The 16,337-nt window shown below is 37.5% G+C and overlaps 1 protein-coding gene across 1 annotated transcript; it reads right to left on the reverse strand.

The window, feature by feature from the left end:
• Window positions 1–754: 754 nt before the first annotated feature.
• LOC140931524 (zinc transporter ZIP10-like) lies at window positions 755–15,702 on the reverse strand. The gene is made up of 12 exons (XM_073381332.1): window positions 15,484–15,702; window positions 15,082–15,166; window positions 14,067–14,278; window positions 10,243–10,722; window positions 9,551–9,722; window positions 8,981–9,150; window positions 8,298–8,495; window positions 6,652–6,795; window positions 5,436–5,552; window positions 4,288–4,603; window positions 2,856–3,043; window positions 755–2,283 (listed from the first exon to the last, which is right to left on the reverse strand). Exons 1-12 carry the CDS (start codon window positions 15,700–15,702, stop codon window positions 2,140–2,142), a joined length of 2,445 nt encoding a protein of 814 aa, XP_073237433.1. The 3' UTR covers window positions 755–2,139.
• Window positions 15,703–16,337: the final 635 nt, after the last annotated feature.

Below are 16,337 nucleotides of genomic sequence, written 5' to 3' on the forward strand. Positions count from 1 at the left end.
GTTCGGTGGACCCGCCGACATACTGCTTTGCCAAACTACTCTGGAGCTTCGGCTAAAGCTGGCTTCTAGCAATGTGATGGACGTTAATAGGATCAACTAAAGAGTTTTCCGTTTATTTGTTTTTCCATCGGCCGTTCACGGAAGAGACCCCAATCGGACCCAATCGCACTAATTACTTACGTAATTGAGCTGAACATTTATTCATTTATAAGCTGGACATTTAATTTAGAATATGTTTTTTTTCGTAGTTTGGGGAAAGATTTGGGGAGAATTTTGTAATGATTGGGGTGATTTCCTACGGAAATAAGATTGTTATTAGATGTTTGTGGGGCTTATGGAAGTAAAAGATGAACAGTATGGCTTGGAGGCGCTGAGCAATATTATTCCCATATCTTGTTTAAACTGAGCGTGAATCTGAGTGTTGTGGAATAGATTACTATTCAGCCTGACCTGCAAAATTGAAGGTTCTACTAGTCATTCTACTTAAGTCGCGACATCGCATGATCTCCGAGCGACTGGTACAAACCGATGTGCCGAGCGGCCCAAGGTCGAAACGACAAGAAAACATGAAGTCTTCTTCTCGCTTTGGCGTCCACAGACAACTGCAAACTGAGGTTTTATAGCCTGGAACCAGGCTTCGTAGTAGGGGAAAAGTTCGGGTGAAACAGCATAAATCGGCTAGCGAAGCCAGCCGAGAAGTGGACAAAGTTAAATGAAGTTAAAGTGAGGATGACACATTGCTTTCTATATATTAAAAAATCAATTTTATTCTCACTCTGAAAATATCACTGTTTTTATCAAACACAATGCAAATTCAAAACGTGATTAAATACTACATAAAATTTTATTTTTACGCTTAAACATGATTAATAATTGTATTAGCAATATAAGCGAGCAATTTCACATGACGAGGCCATATTAGCGCCCCACAATGACGACTAATTTTACTGTTTTCGTTTCGTTTTGGCCACTCAATCATGGGTATTAATGAAATCACTCCGTGATATCAGTTACTTATAATTAGAAAATAACTAAGTTTCTTGAATAAAACATTCTTCATAACATCTCTTAATGAAACATCTCTTGTATAAATAATAGCCAGTTTACTAACTTCTTTTAAGAACAAAAATTTTCTCAGAACTAAACTATTAAAATTTTCAGTCTAATACAAATCGCAATATAGCCATCATCTGGTGATTGAAAGAAAAATAAAATCAGTCCCTAGTTTATACAGGGTATAACAATAAAAGAAGTTATTTTCAAAAAATCGACAAAAAAAAAAATTCCGGTGACTTTCCAGGAGAAAATCGGCTGATGTAAGTGAGAAAACTAAGCCCTTATTAAATAAAAATTTGTTTACGTAGTACATGTATATCAGTCTATATGCTGGTACACTGTTGGGAAAATCGTCTTTATCTTATACAAATTCATTCCAACAAGTACCTTGGTCCCAGAGGTTTTTGTTGGAAATTTTTCTCCGCGTGATAAAGAACGAGACGGGCGAAGAGGTGAAAACAAGTTGTAAAGTGGCAAGCAAGAGAAAAACCTCTGGTTACCTTGCACTTGAATCTCACTTTCATGCAAACTACAGGGTCAGAGTGTGCCGACCATCGGACGCTGATTGGTTGATAATTTTACAAACACCAAAATCAATTTGATTGGTTCGTATAATTTGGACTAACGATGGGACGATGAGGATATCTTTAGCCGTAGTTCGTTCTTAGGTAAATTTTGTCTGTCTCTATACCAGAGAAAGAATTTATTTTTCCAAAATATTACACGTGCTGTTGTTGCGTGTTGTTGAGAGTTGTTGCCCAAAGTTTGAAACCGGTCAAACGTTTCGCTGCCAACAATACTGGGAGTCGTTGCGTCCGTTTGCAAGTAGCTTTAGAGGAAAATTTTAACTTGGTACTCGCGACTAGTCTTTATCGCTTCGCGCAGCTCGTTCTCTATCACGTGGAGAAAACTTTCAAGAAAAACCTCTGGGACAAGGGTATCCAACAGGCTACTTCTAAAACACTAAAATTAAACCAACTTCTCTTCCCCAATTATTTCGCGATCTTGCTGCTAGTTCCCTTCCCTTTTCGTCTGAACGTGCCTCCACTCACTAACACTGCACTACATATTATGTAAGTAGTGCTAGAAATTAATTGCCATTAAGTCCTCTTCATAGAGCGCAATTATCAACATAATCCCGAATCCAAGGACCAAACCGAAGTTCTGTAACAAGAACGTAGCGACAGGTTCTGCTTGAAGAGTTTCGCTGTGCATCAGGTCAGGAAGCTGTGTTCAAGAAAAAATAACATCAATTAATGTCATCGCCGAAGATGAGCTGTGAACCTGCGAACCACTGACAAGTTGCGCCATCAAAACGAAGGGATTTCAATGGAAAACTACTTACTGGCTTAAGAACAGCTTCAGGGTATGTCACGAAAAGATCTTTTGGGTGATTTCCATGACAACCACGGACGATAACCTTATTCCGGATATCACTGAGACCTCATCCAACAACAAATTTGTTTAATAGCTGAGGAACCCCATAACGTAGACTACGAGACAGTCGTTTTTTTCTCATTTTCTCAAAATTGGTTTAGCGTGGCTCAAGAGCCTCATCTGTGAGGCGTGTGATGCGAGAGAAAAGAAAAACGTATTTTTAGCGTCTCTCCCCAGTCTCGCTCTCCGTTTTCAGCCTCTCTCGACTACTCGCACGTACTTGAATACGCGAAAATACGGACTGTTTGGCAGTCTACCCATAACGTTGTTTCATCCTAAATTGTCCATTGGGAAACGGACAGCAAGCAGAGACTTTCCATAAATTAAAGTGATCTCAGTATCGATACTTCTAAAACTCTTACCATGTCCACCAATGCGACATAAAGGAACATTCCACCAGCCACAGCAAATATCCAGAAACGCACATCAGCTTCTTGACCAACGTATATACCGATTGCTAAGCCAATATAACAAGACAAGGCAGAAAGCAAGTTGGCTAATAAAGCCATCTTGACTGTCATGCCAGCTGTCAGCAAAACTGCAAAGTCCCCTGTGACACACAAGGAAAAAGGAAAAAAAAATTGAATTAAGTTTTATTAATACCATTCTGTGATAATAACACTACTTCCAGACTGTAAAAATTTAAAACACTGGTACAGCACAAATGTACTTCCTTTATCAATTTATTTAATGTCATGATCAATACCAAACCGCATGAAACCAGTGGTGTTTTCTGCGGAGCTCCACGCGCGCGTGAGCAGAGCCCCATACCTAAGAAAATTTGGTAATCTATCCTTCTAAGAAATTTTGATCATCACGTGACCGTACGTCCGTCCGTCCGTCCGCACCACAGGAAAACCAATGTGAAATGCCTGTAACCTGTATTTAACTTGATAATAGACATCCATATTATGGTCAATTGACAGCTGTCAAAACAGGGTATTCGCTGACCAGAGTCACATGACCGTATCACGGGCTCAGGTGCCAACTCATTGAGGTCACGTACCTTTTAAAGTTTTCCGCTGACCAGTTGTTAGGTTTTTATTGATAGAAAACTAAAGTTGATGTTTTTCAGTTATATGGTTCTCCCCTAAAGGTAAGCATAGATTTGTGGATTTCTTTGCAATGGTCTAAAATTCCATTGACTGAAGTAAATTTAAAATGCATAAATGGGAGCTTCGCTTTCAGCTCTGGCTAAATCTATAATTATATTAATCCTATGCAACATTCAGGTGATGTATCAGGGTGAAGAGAAAGTCAGTTTACTTATAGCTAGCATGTAATAGCCCAAAAGTCATTTCAACTGGCCTGAAAATAAATTATGACAGGCAGGACTGATTACAGTTCTTCTGTAACAAATTGAATGAACCTAAAATCTTCTCTTGCCCATCAGGCAAGTTGAGAACAGAATTCACTAGCCTGATGGACAAGTGCACTAGCCCCAGGCTATCCAAACTACTCCCCTTCCACACTGGTATCTTTAACATAAATATTAAATAAATAATTTATAAATAAATTTAAATAATAATGTTACAGATTAGTAACAACAATTCACGTCTCCTAAATACATAATTTGTTTGCTGTGAGCTCAGATGTCAGTAGAGATGCAACACTGGCAGCCACTATCAGACCAGTTTTTTAAGAACACTTTGTGGTCCAGCCGCATTTTAAATCTGGGCCTGCTCCTCATTAAACTTCATCCAGCTAAGCTTATTTGGGGCATCATGCAAAATCTGCAACCAACAGAGAGATACTTACAATGCAAATTAAAAAATCATCAAGATAATTATTTACCAAGTTCATGAGGCAGCTCGTGACAAAACACAGCAATAGAAGTACTGATTCCACCAGAAACACCCGAGCTACCACCTTCTGCGAAAGCGGCACCAATGGCCAATCCATCACTGATGTTATGGAGAGTATCTCCAATGATTATCATCCATGCCACAGTGGAAATACTTTTGAATGATCCCTTGCTTCTTTCTAATTCATCACTGAAAACGGAGTGGTGTGATAAGCTGTGTTTAAGGCTTCTCTTGCGATTATCTGCTGTATTTTGATGACCTTGGGGAACTCTGTCTTTGGGATCTTCAAAACCATCTTTGATATCCTGCTCAAGATTAAGAAATTTGCTTTCTTAGAATATCACACACTCTCAGTTCAAAATTTAGAAATTTTAAATAAAAACAAAGAAAATAGAAAAATGGCTCTTTCAGTTCTGGTAACTTTTTTGTGATTTGCAGCTGTGAATAATGTTGCCTTCTCCAAAAAACTCTGAGCTCTTTCATTTATGGAGCTAGAGAAAAGAGGCTGGTTATTGTAACACAGATGCAAATAAAAGAGAAAGTATCAAAAACTTCAACATGTGCCTTGGTGCTCCAGGTCTGTCTGGTATATTAGTAGTGGGTTGCAAATTATGAAATGAAAAAGTTACTTTAACAAAACAATTTTTTATGAGAATCTGCTGTTCAAGTGACTTATCATTACGTAATTTGACATGATACACATATTTCAAAGTCATTTTAACAATGTCTATTTCCTGCACAGATACACTTTTTAATCATTCTCCGTTGGTGTATGTTTATGAATTTCAAATAATTATTGACAATTTGCTTGTTTGCTACCATTAAGTGTTACATCTAGTATTGTAGAAACTAAAGGAAATTAATGGCTTGCTGAAAATTATTCAATTGAATATCACAGATAGACTACATTGTAATCTTTCACACAGACATGGGAGAATTAATTGTTCAGAACTGATAAGCAACTGGCCAATAAAACATGAATGACTTGAAGAAAATTGATGTTTATAAGTTACTTCTGTTGATCTTTGATTATTTCATGATCAGTTAATTGATGCTTAAATGCCAGTTACACGTTTATGATACATTTTTAATAATGACATTTAAATTAATATCAGTATTATTGTTCTTAACATTAACCTCATATTCACCATCATCAGTATCTGTACCAGATACATGTTCATAAACACAATGGGAATGTAATGTACAAGAAGAACTTGTAGTGCTGCTGCTACTAAAATTCTTTATGGAACCATCCTTTTGTGACAGAAGACCAACATTATAACATACCGGTAAACTTAAAATACAAATTTTATGTCATTGTTTGGTATCACTGCATACAACTGTAACATTTAAAAAAAACACAGACAGAACTTTAGCTATAAATTTTTTTAAATGGTACATAAATTCTTCTAATATACATGTATATCAAGCTGGATATTACAGAAATTTTAAATTAAAAATTGCTTTTAAACATGTACTTTATTAAGTAACAAGATTCAGTCAATTTAGTGTGTCACATTCTTTATATGTCTCTGTATCAAACTTTTTATGTTTAATTCAAGATCATAATTTTAAGATTATGGACCAGATTATCGGCCAAAAAAAATTATAATAAAATTATTAATCCCTTGAGCTGGAAGACTAATATTTTTCTGACTGCCCTGTGGTACTGGAACTACAAAGTTTAAAACAAATTGGCAGTTTGACTGTTTTTAATGATCCTTAATTTTCACTAAAAGCACTGGAGTATGACACCACATATACATGTAAAAAAGATAATATATAAAATTATATATACTTTCAGAAACAGGATTTGAAAAACCAAACCAAAACCCCCTTATAAAAGCCACTGTTATTGCTGAAGTAGAGATGTACAACCTTTATGATTACTTTTATTATAAAGGGTTTTTACTTATTGTTTGTCTCACAATATTCACTTTAATATTGATTGTGATGTTTTGATCAGGTACTGCAGGGTTTCATAAGACAGTAGTGTTGATTTATTGAGTGGGACTATCATTTTCTTCAGCGTGGTTGTTAGTGATTGGTGTATCATGAACCTTGATCATGGTTGGTGGATCAAATAATGTATTATTAAATTTATTATTAATATATCCTCCAATTAAATAAATGTTTGATTTGTATCTACACTTTTACACTTTTTCTTTCCCACTTCTGTCACCATGTAAAGAATCGGCTCACGTTCTTAAACCTCAACTTATTTAAATATCAGAACATAGTGAGCTCATTAGCGGCCATGACATTAAACTGTAAGAAAAGTAAGCCTGAGTTTGCACATGTAAATGCTAAAATCTGGTTGGATGCTAAGACAATGCAATATCGTCACACTCACCATGTTTGTTAAAACAATGTCACCAATTTCCATGGGAAGCTTTTCATCACTTCTACCAAGAGGATTATCTCCTTCATGATGCTCCAGCCTGGAACATTTCCTTTTATTTTTAAAGCTCATGTGCCGACTTGAAGGTCCAGGAAGCTGTACAAAAAATGGAGCTTACATTAAGCTATAACAAGTGACACCAGAAATAAATATAAAGGAAAGCAGCACTTTCTTAATTACTTAGGCATTTTGTTGTGTGTTTGAAAATAATCAAACATCCAGGCCACCATGTTGGTCTGTGATCTGTATCACTAAATGGCCATTTGTCACTTTAGAAACAAGAGGGAGACTAGGCCAAGTTCTGGAATCGTTACTGGGGATGGGGAAAAATTGGCCAACAGCTAGCCTGCCAGCAAGGTCTCTGAGGGGCAGGAAAAGGAAAGAGAGCTTGCAACTCAGTCTCTGGAATTTGAATTCCACCTCCAATTCCCCTGTGGCTCCTTGTCGACTGAGCTGTCAGATTTCCACCAATCAGCGTGATGCGTAAGTGAGCGCGAATGTAAACAAACAATGAAAAACACGTGCCAAGGGTAATGATATCATTACTAATGTCATCTCCGCCACTCAACATTTCCCATCGACTTTGTCAATGCAGATATTCAAATTCCAGAGACATAGTTGCAAGCTCTCCTTTTTTTTCCCGCCCTGCCGCCAGAGCGCCCTTAAGAGCTTGTTCACAGTCTAGCCAATAGCTGAATAGTGTGATCCTAGAGGTCTTTGCAAAAGCTAATTTGGCCCATGCCAGTCTCCTCGTTTTTTAAGTGGCGAATGGCACAATAACACTGTACCTGCACATGTATAATTAGATTAAAATGCATGGCCTGTAATCTTGGTTTCCAAAGAATGCCCGTTAATGATGTAACGGAAACGATGTTGGACTTTTTTGCAAAAGCATTAATTTTTCAGTAGTTTTAATATCAACTTTAAAGTTAAATCCAAGTTCCAAAACAAAATTCAACAAATACTTCTTTGAACTTTAGAGCTTGATTCAGTGACTATATTGAAGTTTCTCACTTGCTCAATTACTTTAGCAATTTATCTTAGCCTTGGAAGGCACAATAATTATTTTTATTTCATTTATTCATTTATCTTTGATTTTTTGGATGTAAATTTTTTTTCCATTTAATTTCCTTATTTTACATTATTGTATTGTTATCTCAGTTTTCTGTGATCAGTTTTCTGTTATTTTATCACCTTAAGTTTTGTTTTCATCATCCCTCGCTCCCATTTAGCCTTAAATTATGCTATTAGCAGTGGGAAAGTTTTTTTCAGATTTCTTATACAGGTCTATTATCAACTGAGTGTGTAATTACTGTTGTATCTAAACTATGTGGAATAAAATTGTGGTTGATGTCTGAGGATGAAATAACTAAAGAGTAAGTGATAGTTCAAATAAAAGCTGAGCGCTGAGAAGCACTTTGCTGTGGTACCGTTTACTACACTAAGCATCATAAAAGGTGGTTTGGATTTTGAGTTTGACTGTGTAATCCAATGGCTAGCTGATTACAAAGATATATTAAAACTTAGGATCATGTTACTCATGTAATTTTAGAGTTCTCAGGTTTGAAACAGTAAATTGTACTATTATTAAGTCTGACCTCAACATCAATGTGGCTATGGCCACCATGATCTCCAAATTTGCTCTTCAAACACAGATGCATCAAAGTTTCAAACAAGAAAAATCCATAAATGGAAAGCAGCACCACCAATGCTATCCAAATGAATCCCTTCTCTTCTGAATGATCAGCATGGCTGTCACCTTCAGCAGTGTCGTCATGTTGGTGGAGACCAAACGCCTGATCACAAAATGACTTATTTAATTTATCATTACAAGAAACCACTTTCAGGGTTTAAGCAAAAAGCTAACTAGAAGGGAAAAACTTAAACGTTCAGAGGGTTTTCAGAGCAGCTTTTATAACAACAAAACCTTGTTTACACAGGTCTGGACAAATTTTTGAAGGAAAAAAACTTGAAAAGATCTGGCCTTTCATTCTACATGGGACCTACGGAACCACATAAGTTTTTTAATGGCTATAAGTGTGCAAGGTTTTGATCTGATCAGGAGTAGGAAAAAACTTTTGAACAGTACAGTTCTACATTTGCACAGACTCATGTTAACACAGTCACACCTGAAACATGCAAATTGTTCTGCACAGATTATGCACTTTAATGCTTGAAGCCAATTTCGGCCCCTTTGACAAGACGGACAGTGCCAACTAACATTGAAGGTAAAAGATATTTGACCAGACCAGTGTTTATAAACAGGAACGTCAAGGCTTACATGAGGTAACAGATGAAGTAAGCTGTCTCCAGCAAGGGTTCCGACACCAAGAGCTACCAACATTGCCATGATCTTCTTGTACATCTTCTTTCCCAGAAATGGAATAGTTGCCACGCCAGCTACAGATGAAAGGCTGATTATAGTCACAGCTGCAATGCCATAACCCCAGACTGGAGATAAGAAACAAAACCAAAAAGATCATCAGTTTACCTATTGATTTGTGTTGGATTTTTAAGATACTATTAAACAGAGAACAAAATCCCAATATTAGAAGATAAGTCAGAACACCACATGTACAGTTGGTCAATGTAACATAATCTGGACAACAATACAGTTTCAAAATACTGGTGAAATACTACAATTTCCACAACCTGACTTGCGATGTCCAACTTGCAGTATCTCATTATTATTTTTTTCCTTTGTAATATTTCAACTATGAGTCAAAATAGCACTTATAATAATTAATGCGAAATCTGGGTTTCCAGCCAAAATTAAACACTTGCATCTAATTGCAACCATTCAATGCCCTTCATTGAAATCTCATCTTCCTGTGTACACGTGCACACTTACTTTTTCCCATATGCTTTTCTGGATCTGTTTTTGGTTGGTTTGACTGTTGTTTGCAAGCTCTGCTCTTGGCTTGTTGAACAAAAGCAGGGCAAAGCTGCTTGAAGTCATAATCATCTGCTCCAATGGAGTGATCAATGTCAAAAACTGTCAGCATCTCATCGACCGAGTAACACTATACACAAAACATTCAATATTAAACTTTAATATTCTTTGTAAACAAGTAATTGATCATTGTTCAGGAATACATGTATTGAATTAATCTAACAAAAGCTAAGGCTGAAAGCAAGTTAAAAAGGCTGTTATATATAGATATAATAGACAAAGCACAATCTCAAAAATTTTTATCTAAAGGTCAAACAAGTACAGTGTACTAGTTTCAATTTCTTTTCAAAGAACTGGGAACTATTGCTGGTTTTTAAAGTAATAAAGGTGGGTGTCGTTTAAAATAGCAATGTTAATGGTTAATTACTGTGAGAACTTGGTAAGTATTTTACTCGGTCAAGTATACAAATGCCTCAGTAAACATGGAAGTTCCTTTACTGTATAACACTTTGAACTCAGAAAGTTGACCTGACTGATCTCAGATAACTGATCCTGATCCAGATCATACCAATGGAATGCACCCTAAGCGTAAATAAGCTAATACACTGTATAGGGGTAAGAACGGGGCTTGATATTAGAGTAACACCTACACTGCTACTTCCACCATTAGTGTGTGCATGAGAATCAACTGTGCGGCGATGAAGGGTGTGAGATGCAGCTGATTCCTCCTGTGATGACACAGCAGCTGGAGGAGACCTTCGCCGTCTGTGATTATGCCCATCATGGCTTTCACTTGAAGATGAGGCCATTGACTGAGAGGATTTCTTTCCAATACCAAGACTTTCAGCAATGCTTTCTAAGTCTTCTTCAGAAAGGTACTTTTTGTCATCAAAAAGTTCTTCCATGAAAAATTCTTTTGATGGTAGATCAGGTTTGGTCTCGTTGTGTCCATGACCTTCCTTGATACAGTATCCTTTAACTAGGTGCAGGATAATGCTGGCACAGGCTTTCTCAAAATCATGTTGATCAAGAACCTTTTCTTCTTCATGGTTGTGTTCACCTTCCTTGTGATCATGGCCTTCCTCCTCTCCCTCTTCTATCTCTTTAAAAATGTCTTCCGCAGAAAAACACTGGTAAAGTAAAGAAGAATGTTAGATCTTTGACAGTATTTAGACTTTGTGATTCAGTAGTTTGCTGATTGTGAAAAATTAGACTTGGTGATTTGGTAGGCACTAATATTTCATTCCTTGCTGCTGATAGCAATGTTAAAATTATAGTATTTTAAAAAAATTCATGTAAGGGTGTAGAGAATACCCCATTTGATTTGTGGTTCCCACAATGAAACAGTTACAGTGTGACTAGTCAAACAAGGGCACTTAGAAGAAGATTCTCCAATCATAACGATACCTGAAAACAAAGGATTCTCAAGTTATTTTGCAAACAGGCCAATAAAATTTAAGATTCATCTAATATGCAACCGCTGAAAACATTAAAACCATTTGAACTTACCTAGACATCTCAGGAAACAGCCCTCAAATTTATGAATGTTATTGGTTCGTGTGCAAAAAAACTTGAGAATCTTTTGTTTTCAAAAATCATAGTGATTGGACAATCTTCTTCTAAGTGCCCCAGTAGTCACAATGTTAGCATCTTTTTTTTGTCTACTCTATTTGCCCCTAGAACTAATCAGCTCTCCTCTGTTGCTCTCAGCCAAGCCTGTCAATTTCAATTATTATTTTTGACAGATTTACCTTCGAATCTCCGAAAAATTGCCTGGCTTCTAGATGTGATAAAAAAATACCGTAAGCTCAAGATAAATAAGTTTATCTTTTCCGAGCAAAACATCGTCCTCTAAGAGGACATGTGCTTACTAACAATGAATAGTCTGTACAATGAAAAAGGGCAATGACTGGTTCCTATGGTCAGGAGTAAAAACATTCACACTGTTTACTTCACGGACAATTATTATTTTCCAGAGGGAAAATTTAAATTATTTAATGGTTTGTTTCACCCAGTGTTTTTTCAATTTGTTGGGAATATGCACTGTTGGGAATTGTGTTTCTTTGCTGCAAGGTTTTTGAAAACATAAGAGTGGGATCAAGTACCCTCCTACCAGAGCTTTCTTTCTAACATGCTGTCTGCATACCTTGTACGAATTCTTCGCATGGCAGATATTCACGTCACTTGGCTTGTCTATGTTCACTGGTATTGCGTGCTGATCACATCTTTGAATCAAAACAAGCAATCTCCAAAACTAATGAGTAGTTGTTGAATTAAATCTAAGTTTTCAGTTTTCTTCAGTTTGTTTACAAACTTGTAGCTCCACGCTCCCTATCTTAAGGCCTACATACAATCTTTGAAACAAGATATTCATTTTTCTTAAACTTAGACAGATCTGTAATGAAGACACACTTGGCTGTGTGCCTTTGGTGTCCATAAGGTTTGACCGGAAATGCAGATCAGTATAATTATTAGGTCTATTAATAGGGAGCTTAAGCAACGACGATGGCGACGGCAACGAGAATTGCATAGAAGCAATAGGTTTGGATCAGTAAAACAACAACTTTGCATGACCATCACCTTTAATTTATTGTACATTTCCTTCCCGTTATTGCACAGCTACGACATGAACACTTACCATGTTTTATGTAGAACATAAACTTAAGACAATGATTTTCATTTTTTTTTTTTTCTAAACTAATTAACTGAGATTTTCAAAACACTAAATGACCGGCAGTAGGAAAGAGGAAGCTGAAAAAAGTTCTGAGTGTCACAAAACATGGTTTCGTTTTCTGAGCCCAGCGTATACCAAATGCTAAACTTGAGATCTATAAATCTTTAAAATCTTATAACATTTACGAAGTCTTTCACGTAGCTTGTCAGTCACATAGTTGGTTAAACGGCTTCATAAATGTTAAAAGCCATGCCAGAAAGAAACCTTTGCTCACAGGATAATATAAGCTTAAGGTGGCCTGAACCTATTTATATGCATGTTGGTTACGTTTTTGATTTGCATTTTTCAGAATGAAAGATTCAACCGATTTCTATGATTTTTAGCATCCTTAAATCATGCATAAACATCAACGGATTTTTAAGAAAATGTTTTTCATTTTCTTGTAGGTATAAAAACCTTTAAGATATCGGCATACATTTAAAACCGCATTTTTACGAAAAATGTAGATAACTTCGAAATCCCACGACAGATTTTTCCCTAACTTCAGCAAATAAGCCTCAGAGCTCTCTAGTTTTACATCTGCAAGTTTGAAGGCAATCAAGACCGTAGAACTCGCTGCACAAAATGCTGGTCAAATTTAACCTTACAATGCTACGCTAACACATTTGTAAAAGTTGACGCACAAACAGAGGAACGAAGACTACCGACAGACTATCTCCTATCTGAAAGGATATTCCTACCTAAGCTTTATTGCAAGAAACAGAGTAATCAGAAACTTATGGCGAATACAGTTAGCACTTTAAGAAGAACAATTTTAAGCTGAGTGCACGGTGATATTAAAGAACTTCTATTCATCAAACTTACTTTGTATTTGTCCCTCTCTTTTGGAAACAAATCTTAATCATGAAAGCAAAATATTGCTTCTACGAAAAACTGTCAAGCATCGCAGGTTCCTGTTATGAAGAGAAATAAGGCTACCAACTCCAGTACTTCTAACCATCCATTTTTCAGCTGAAATGAAAACCCTTGCATTTTGTAATTTATTCGCCCTTTTAAGACTTATACCATCACATCATTCGCAAGGACAGTTGGCTGTTGGGGATAATGAGAGTCAAATTTCTCTTCATCTTTATTTCCAATTCAATTCAATTCTTTATTTCACACTATATTAGATATTTACATAAGTATACGTAGGTAGGAAAATAAAGAAGCTGACAAATAATAATTACTAAAAGACATTAAGTTCATTTGTGTACAAGTGTCCAAAGTAGCAAGAGCTTTCTTCTTGGACACCGTCATGTTGAAATATTTGGCAGCAGTAAAGAGAGGAATAAAATCTCAGATAATATCAGTGATAGAACATATAAGCAAGGTAAACTTCCCCGTGCAAATGTGATGGCAAGTGATGTAAAAGTAGAGAGCTCTAAGACTTATTTGCTGAAGTTAGGGAAAAATCTGTCGAGGGATTTCGAAGCTATTTACATTATTAGTAAAAATGTGGTTTCAATATATTCCCGATATCTCAAAGGTTCTTTTATACCTACAAGAAAACAAATAACATTTTCTTAAAGTTCCATCATCATTTATTTGGTATGCCAAAAATCATAGAAATCGGTTGAATCTTTCATTCTGAAAAACACGCATATATAACCAACACGCATACAAATAGGTTCCGGCCACCTTAAGTTTATTTTAAAAGCGAATTGATTGAAACAAAGTTTTCAAGAGGAAGCAAAGATTGTGCCGAAACGAACTTTGTTTAAAACTCCGAGACTGCTGTTATCCTTATATTTCACCTACCTTCTTTTCAGTTAAAAAGTTCCCGATCGTCTTGTTTATTTCCTTGAGAATTTCATCGAGAGCTTCGTGAGTGATCCCGTATTCGCCATGACTGAAATTCCTCGTAAACGAGTCGAAAAGTTCGCTGTGGTTCCTGGGAGAATCGCAACGTTGTTGACCAGAATTCTTTTCACGCCCTGGCAAAAGGCAGTACACAATCGAAGGGCTGACCTCTTCAAGGGAGAGTTGAAAAAACTGACCCCCACTCCGCGGACTACCCACTGACCCCACTCCGCGGACTACTCTACGGACTACTCCGCGGACTACTCTACGGACTAGTCCCCGGACTACCATGCGGACTACCCTAACTAATCAACCAAATTTACTTTCACGGAGAAAAGAGTTAGAAGAAGCGTACCTGCCTACAAGATCACACTTGATAAACAGCCGCCATCTTGATTTTCGCCATTTTACTCGACCCAGCCCTTCTTCTTCATTGCTACGTCCATTGCAGCTTCCGTTCTTGGATCGTCACGCAACGCTTCTCTCCAAACCTCGCGTGACGATCCAAATAACGACTGCGTGCCCTACGTAGGAGAATACGTCTCCAAGGGCCTTGTGGGCCAGGTGAATCCAAAAATATGGTGACTTCCAAGCACGGCTATAAGTAAGTTCTTAAAAACATTTTTAAGCTGAATATAACAAAAACTGTTACCAGCGCCAATAGTGGTCATCGATTGGCTGAACGGCGTGCTCTGACTTGTGGCCGATGAAGACTGGGGCGAGGCTAAAGGAGAGCTGGGTCGAGTAAAATGGCGAAAATCAAGATGGCGGCTGTTTATCAAGTGTGATCTTGTAGGCAGGTACGCTTCTTCTAACTCTTTTCTCCGTGAAAGTAAATTTGGTTGATTAGTTAGGGTAGTCCGCATGGTAGTCCGCGGACTAGTCCGTAGAGTAGTCCGCGGAGTAGTCCGTAGAGTAGTCCGCGGAGTGGGGTCAGTGGGTAGTCCGCGGAGTGGGGGTCAGTTTTTTCAACTCTCCCCCTCTTCAAACTCCGAGGAACTTAAGGCTTTTGACGGTGAGGATCCATGAATATCGTGCAATTCTATAGGGCTGAAACACTAAAAGAACAAAGCGTGAAAGTGAATGGAAATAATGAAAAACCGCGTGGTCGAAGACATTGAGAAAGGGCAGCTTCGAAGATCGATCGGTACGGGCTAAAAAATTCCAGTTATCTCCTCGTAATTTGAGCTTAGTTTTACTTTTTCATTTTTCTCTTTCTCATTAAAAATCGTCGTAATTAGTTTTCAGAGATATATATTTTTTCGCTAGAAACTTTTACCGTACTAAGTTAAGTTTAAGACTTCTAAGTTTTAGTGTGAAATTTTCATCTTTTTGGGCTATTTGGTCCTATTTGTGCCAACAATACTTATCTTACCTTTCGGTAATCCTGACTCGGTTTGTTTGCAGAGCAGTTCAAGAAATGCAGCTTGTCAAATAGCCTCTGTAGATCATCTGACTTCAAGGAATCGCCATTAACAGCGTCCTGCAATTCTTTGAACGAGTAATGCACGTGATTTCGGCTTTCGTGTGAAAAAACAAACTCGTAAAGAGACAATTTTAAGTATAAGAAAACGCTAATTTTTAGGAAGAACATTTTAGTTTGGCTGATAAACAGTTTTCCCCTCCAAACGTTAACACACGCTACACTTTTTCATCTAAGTTCCTTGTTCGGGGGAACAGGTGGCCGGAGCCCGGAGGGGGCGGGAAGGGTACGGGAGACGGGAGAAGAATGGGCGGGAAACGGGATCTCTACGATGGCGGGAAGCGGGAGAGAAATTCAAAAGGCAAGCTTTCGTTATTTTGTTACTGCTTACATCCAGTCAAAGAAACGAACCCAACAACGTTTGTTGACTTCTATTTAACGTCCTCCGAGGCTTAAAGAAAAATTTTATACACAAGTCAGAAAACGAAAATTCGTACTTCCTGTAACATTGGAAACCTTCCCAAGTCGCTTACATCATAAGACATGAATGAGATGGCATGACACACGTACACGTGTGTCGACTGTGTCAGTCGTGTCAGTGTCTCGTCTGTTTCGCTAGCTGTCGAAATTCTCCGTAAGAACGACAAAGCGAGTCAGGTCAAATGTCGTCAAAGACCACCTTCCCGCCTTCCTTTGCGCAGACATTTTCATCGCGAGAGACGTCTGGGTACGAGGCAGGTCAAAGACCATTCTGATCGGTCTCGGTATTTTTGGATGTGGTGGGGAAAAGTCCGTCCATGGAAGAC

The sequence above is a fragment of the Porites lutea genome, chromosome 3 (assembly GCF_958299795.1).
Source record: "Porites lutea chromosome 3, jaPorLute2.1, whole genome shotgun sequence".
NCBI lineage: Eukaryota > Metazoa > Cnidaria > Anthozoa > Scleractinia > Poritidae > Porites > Porites lutea.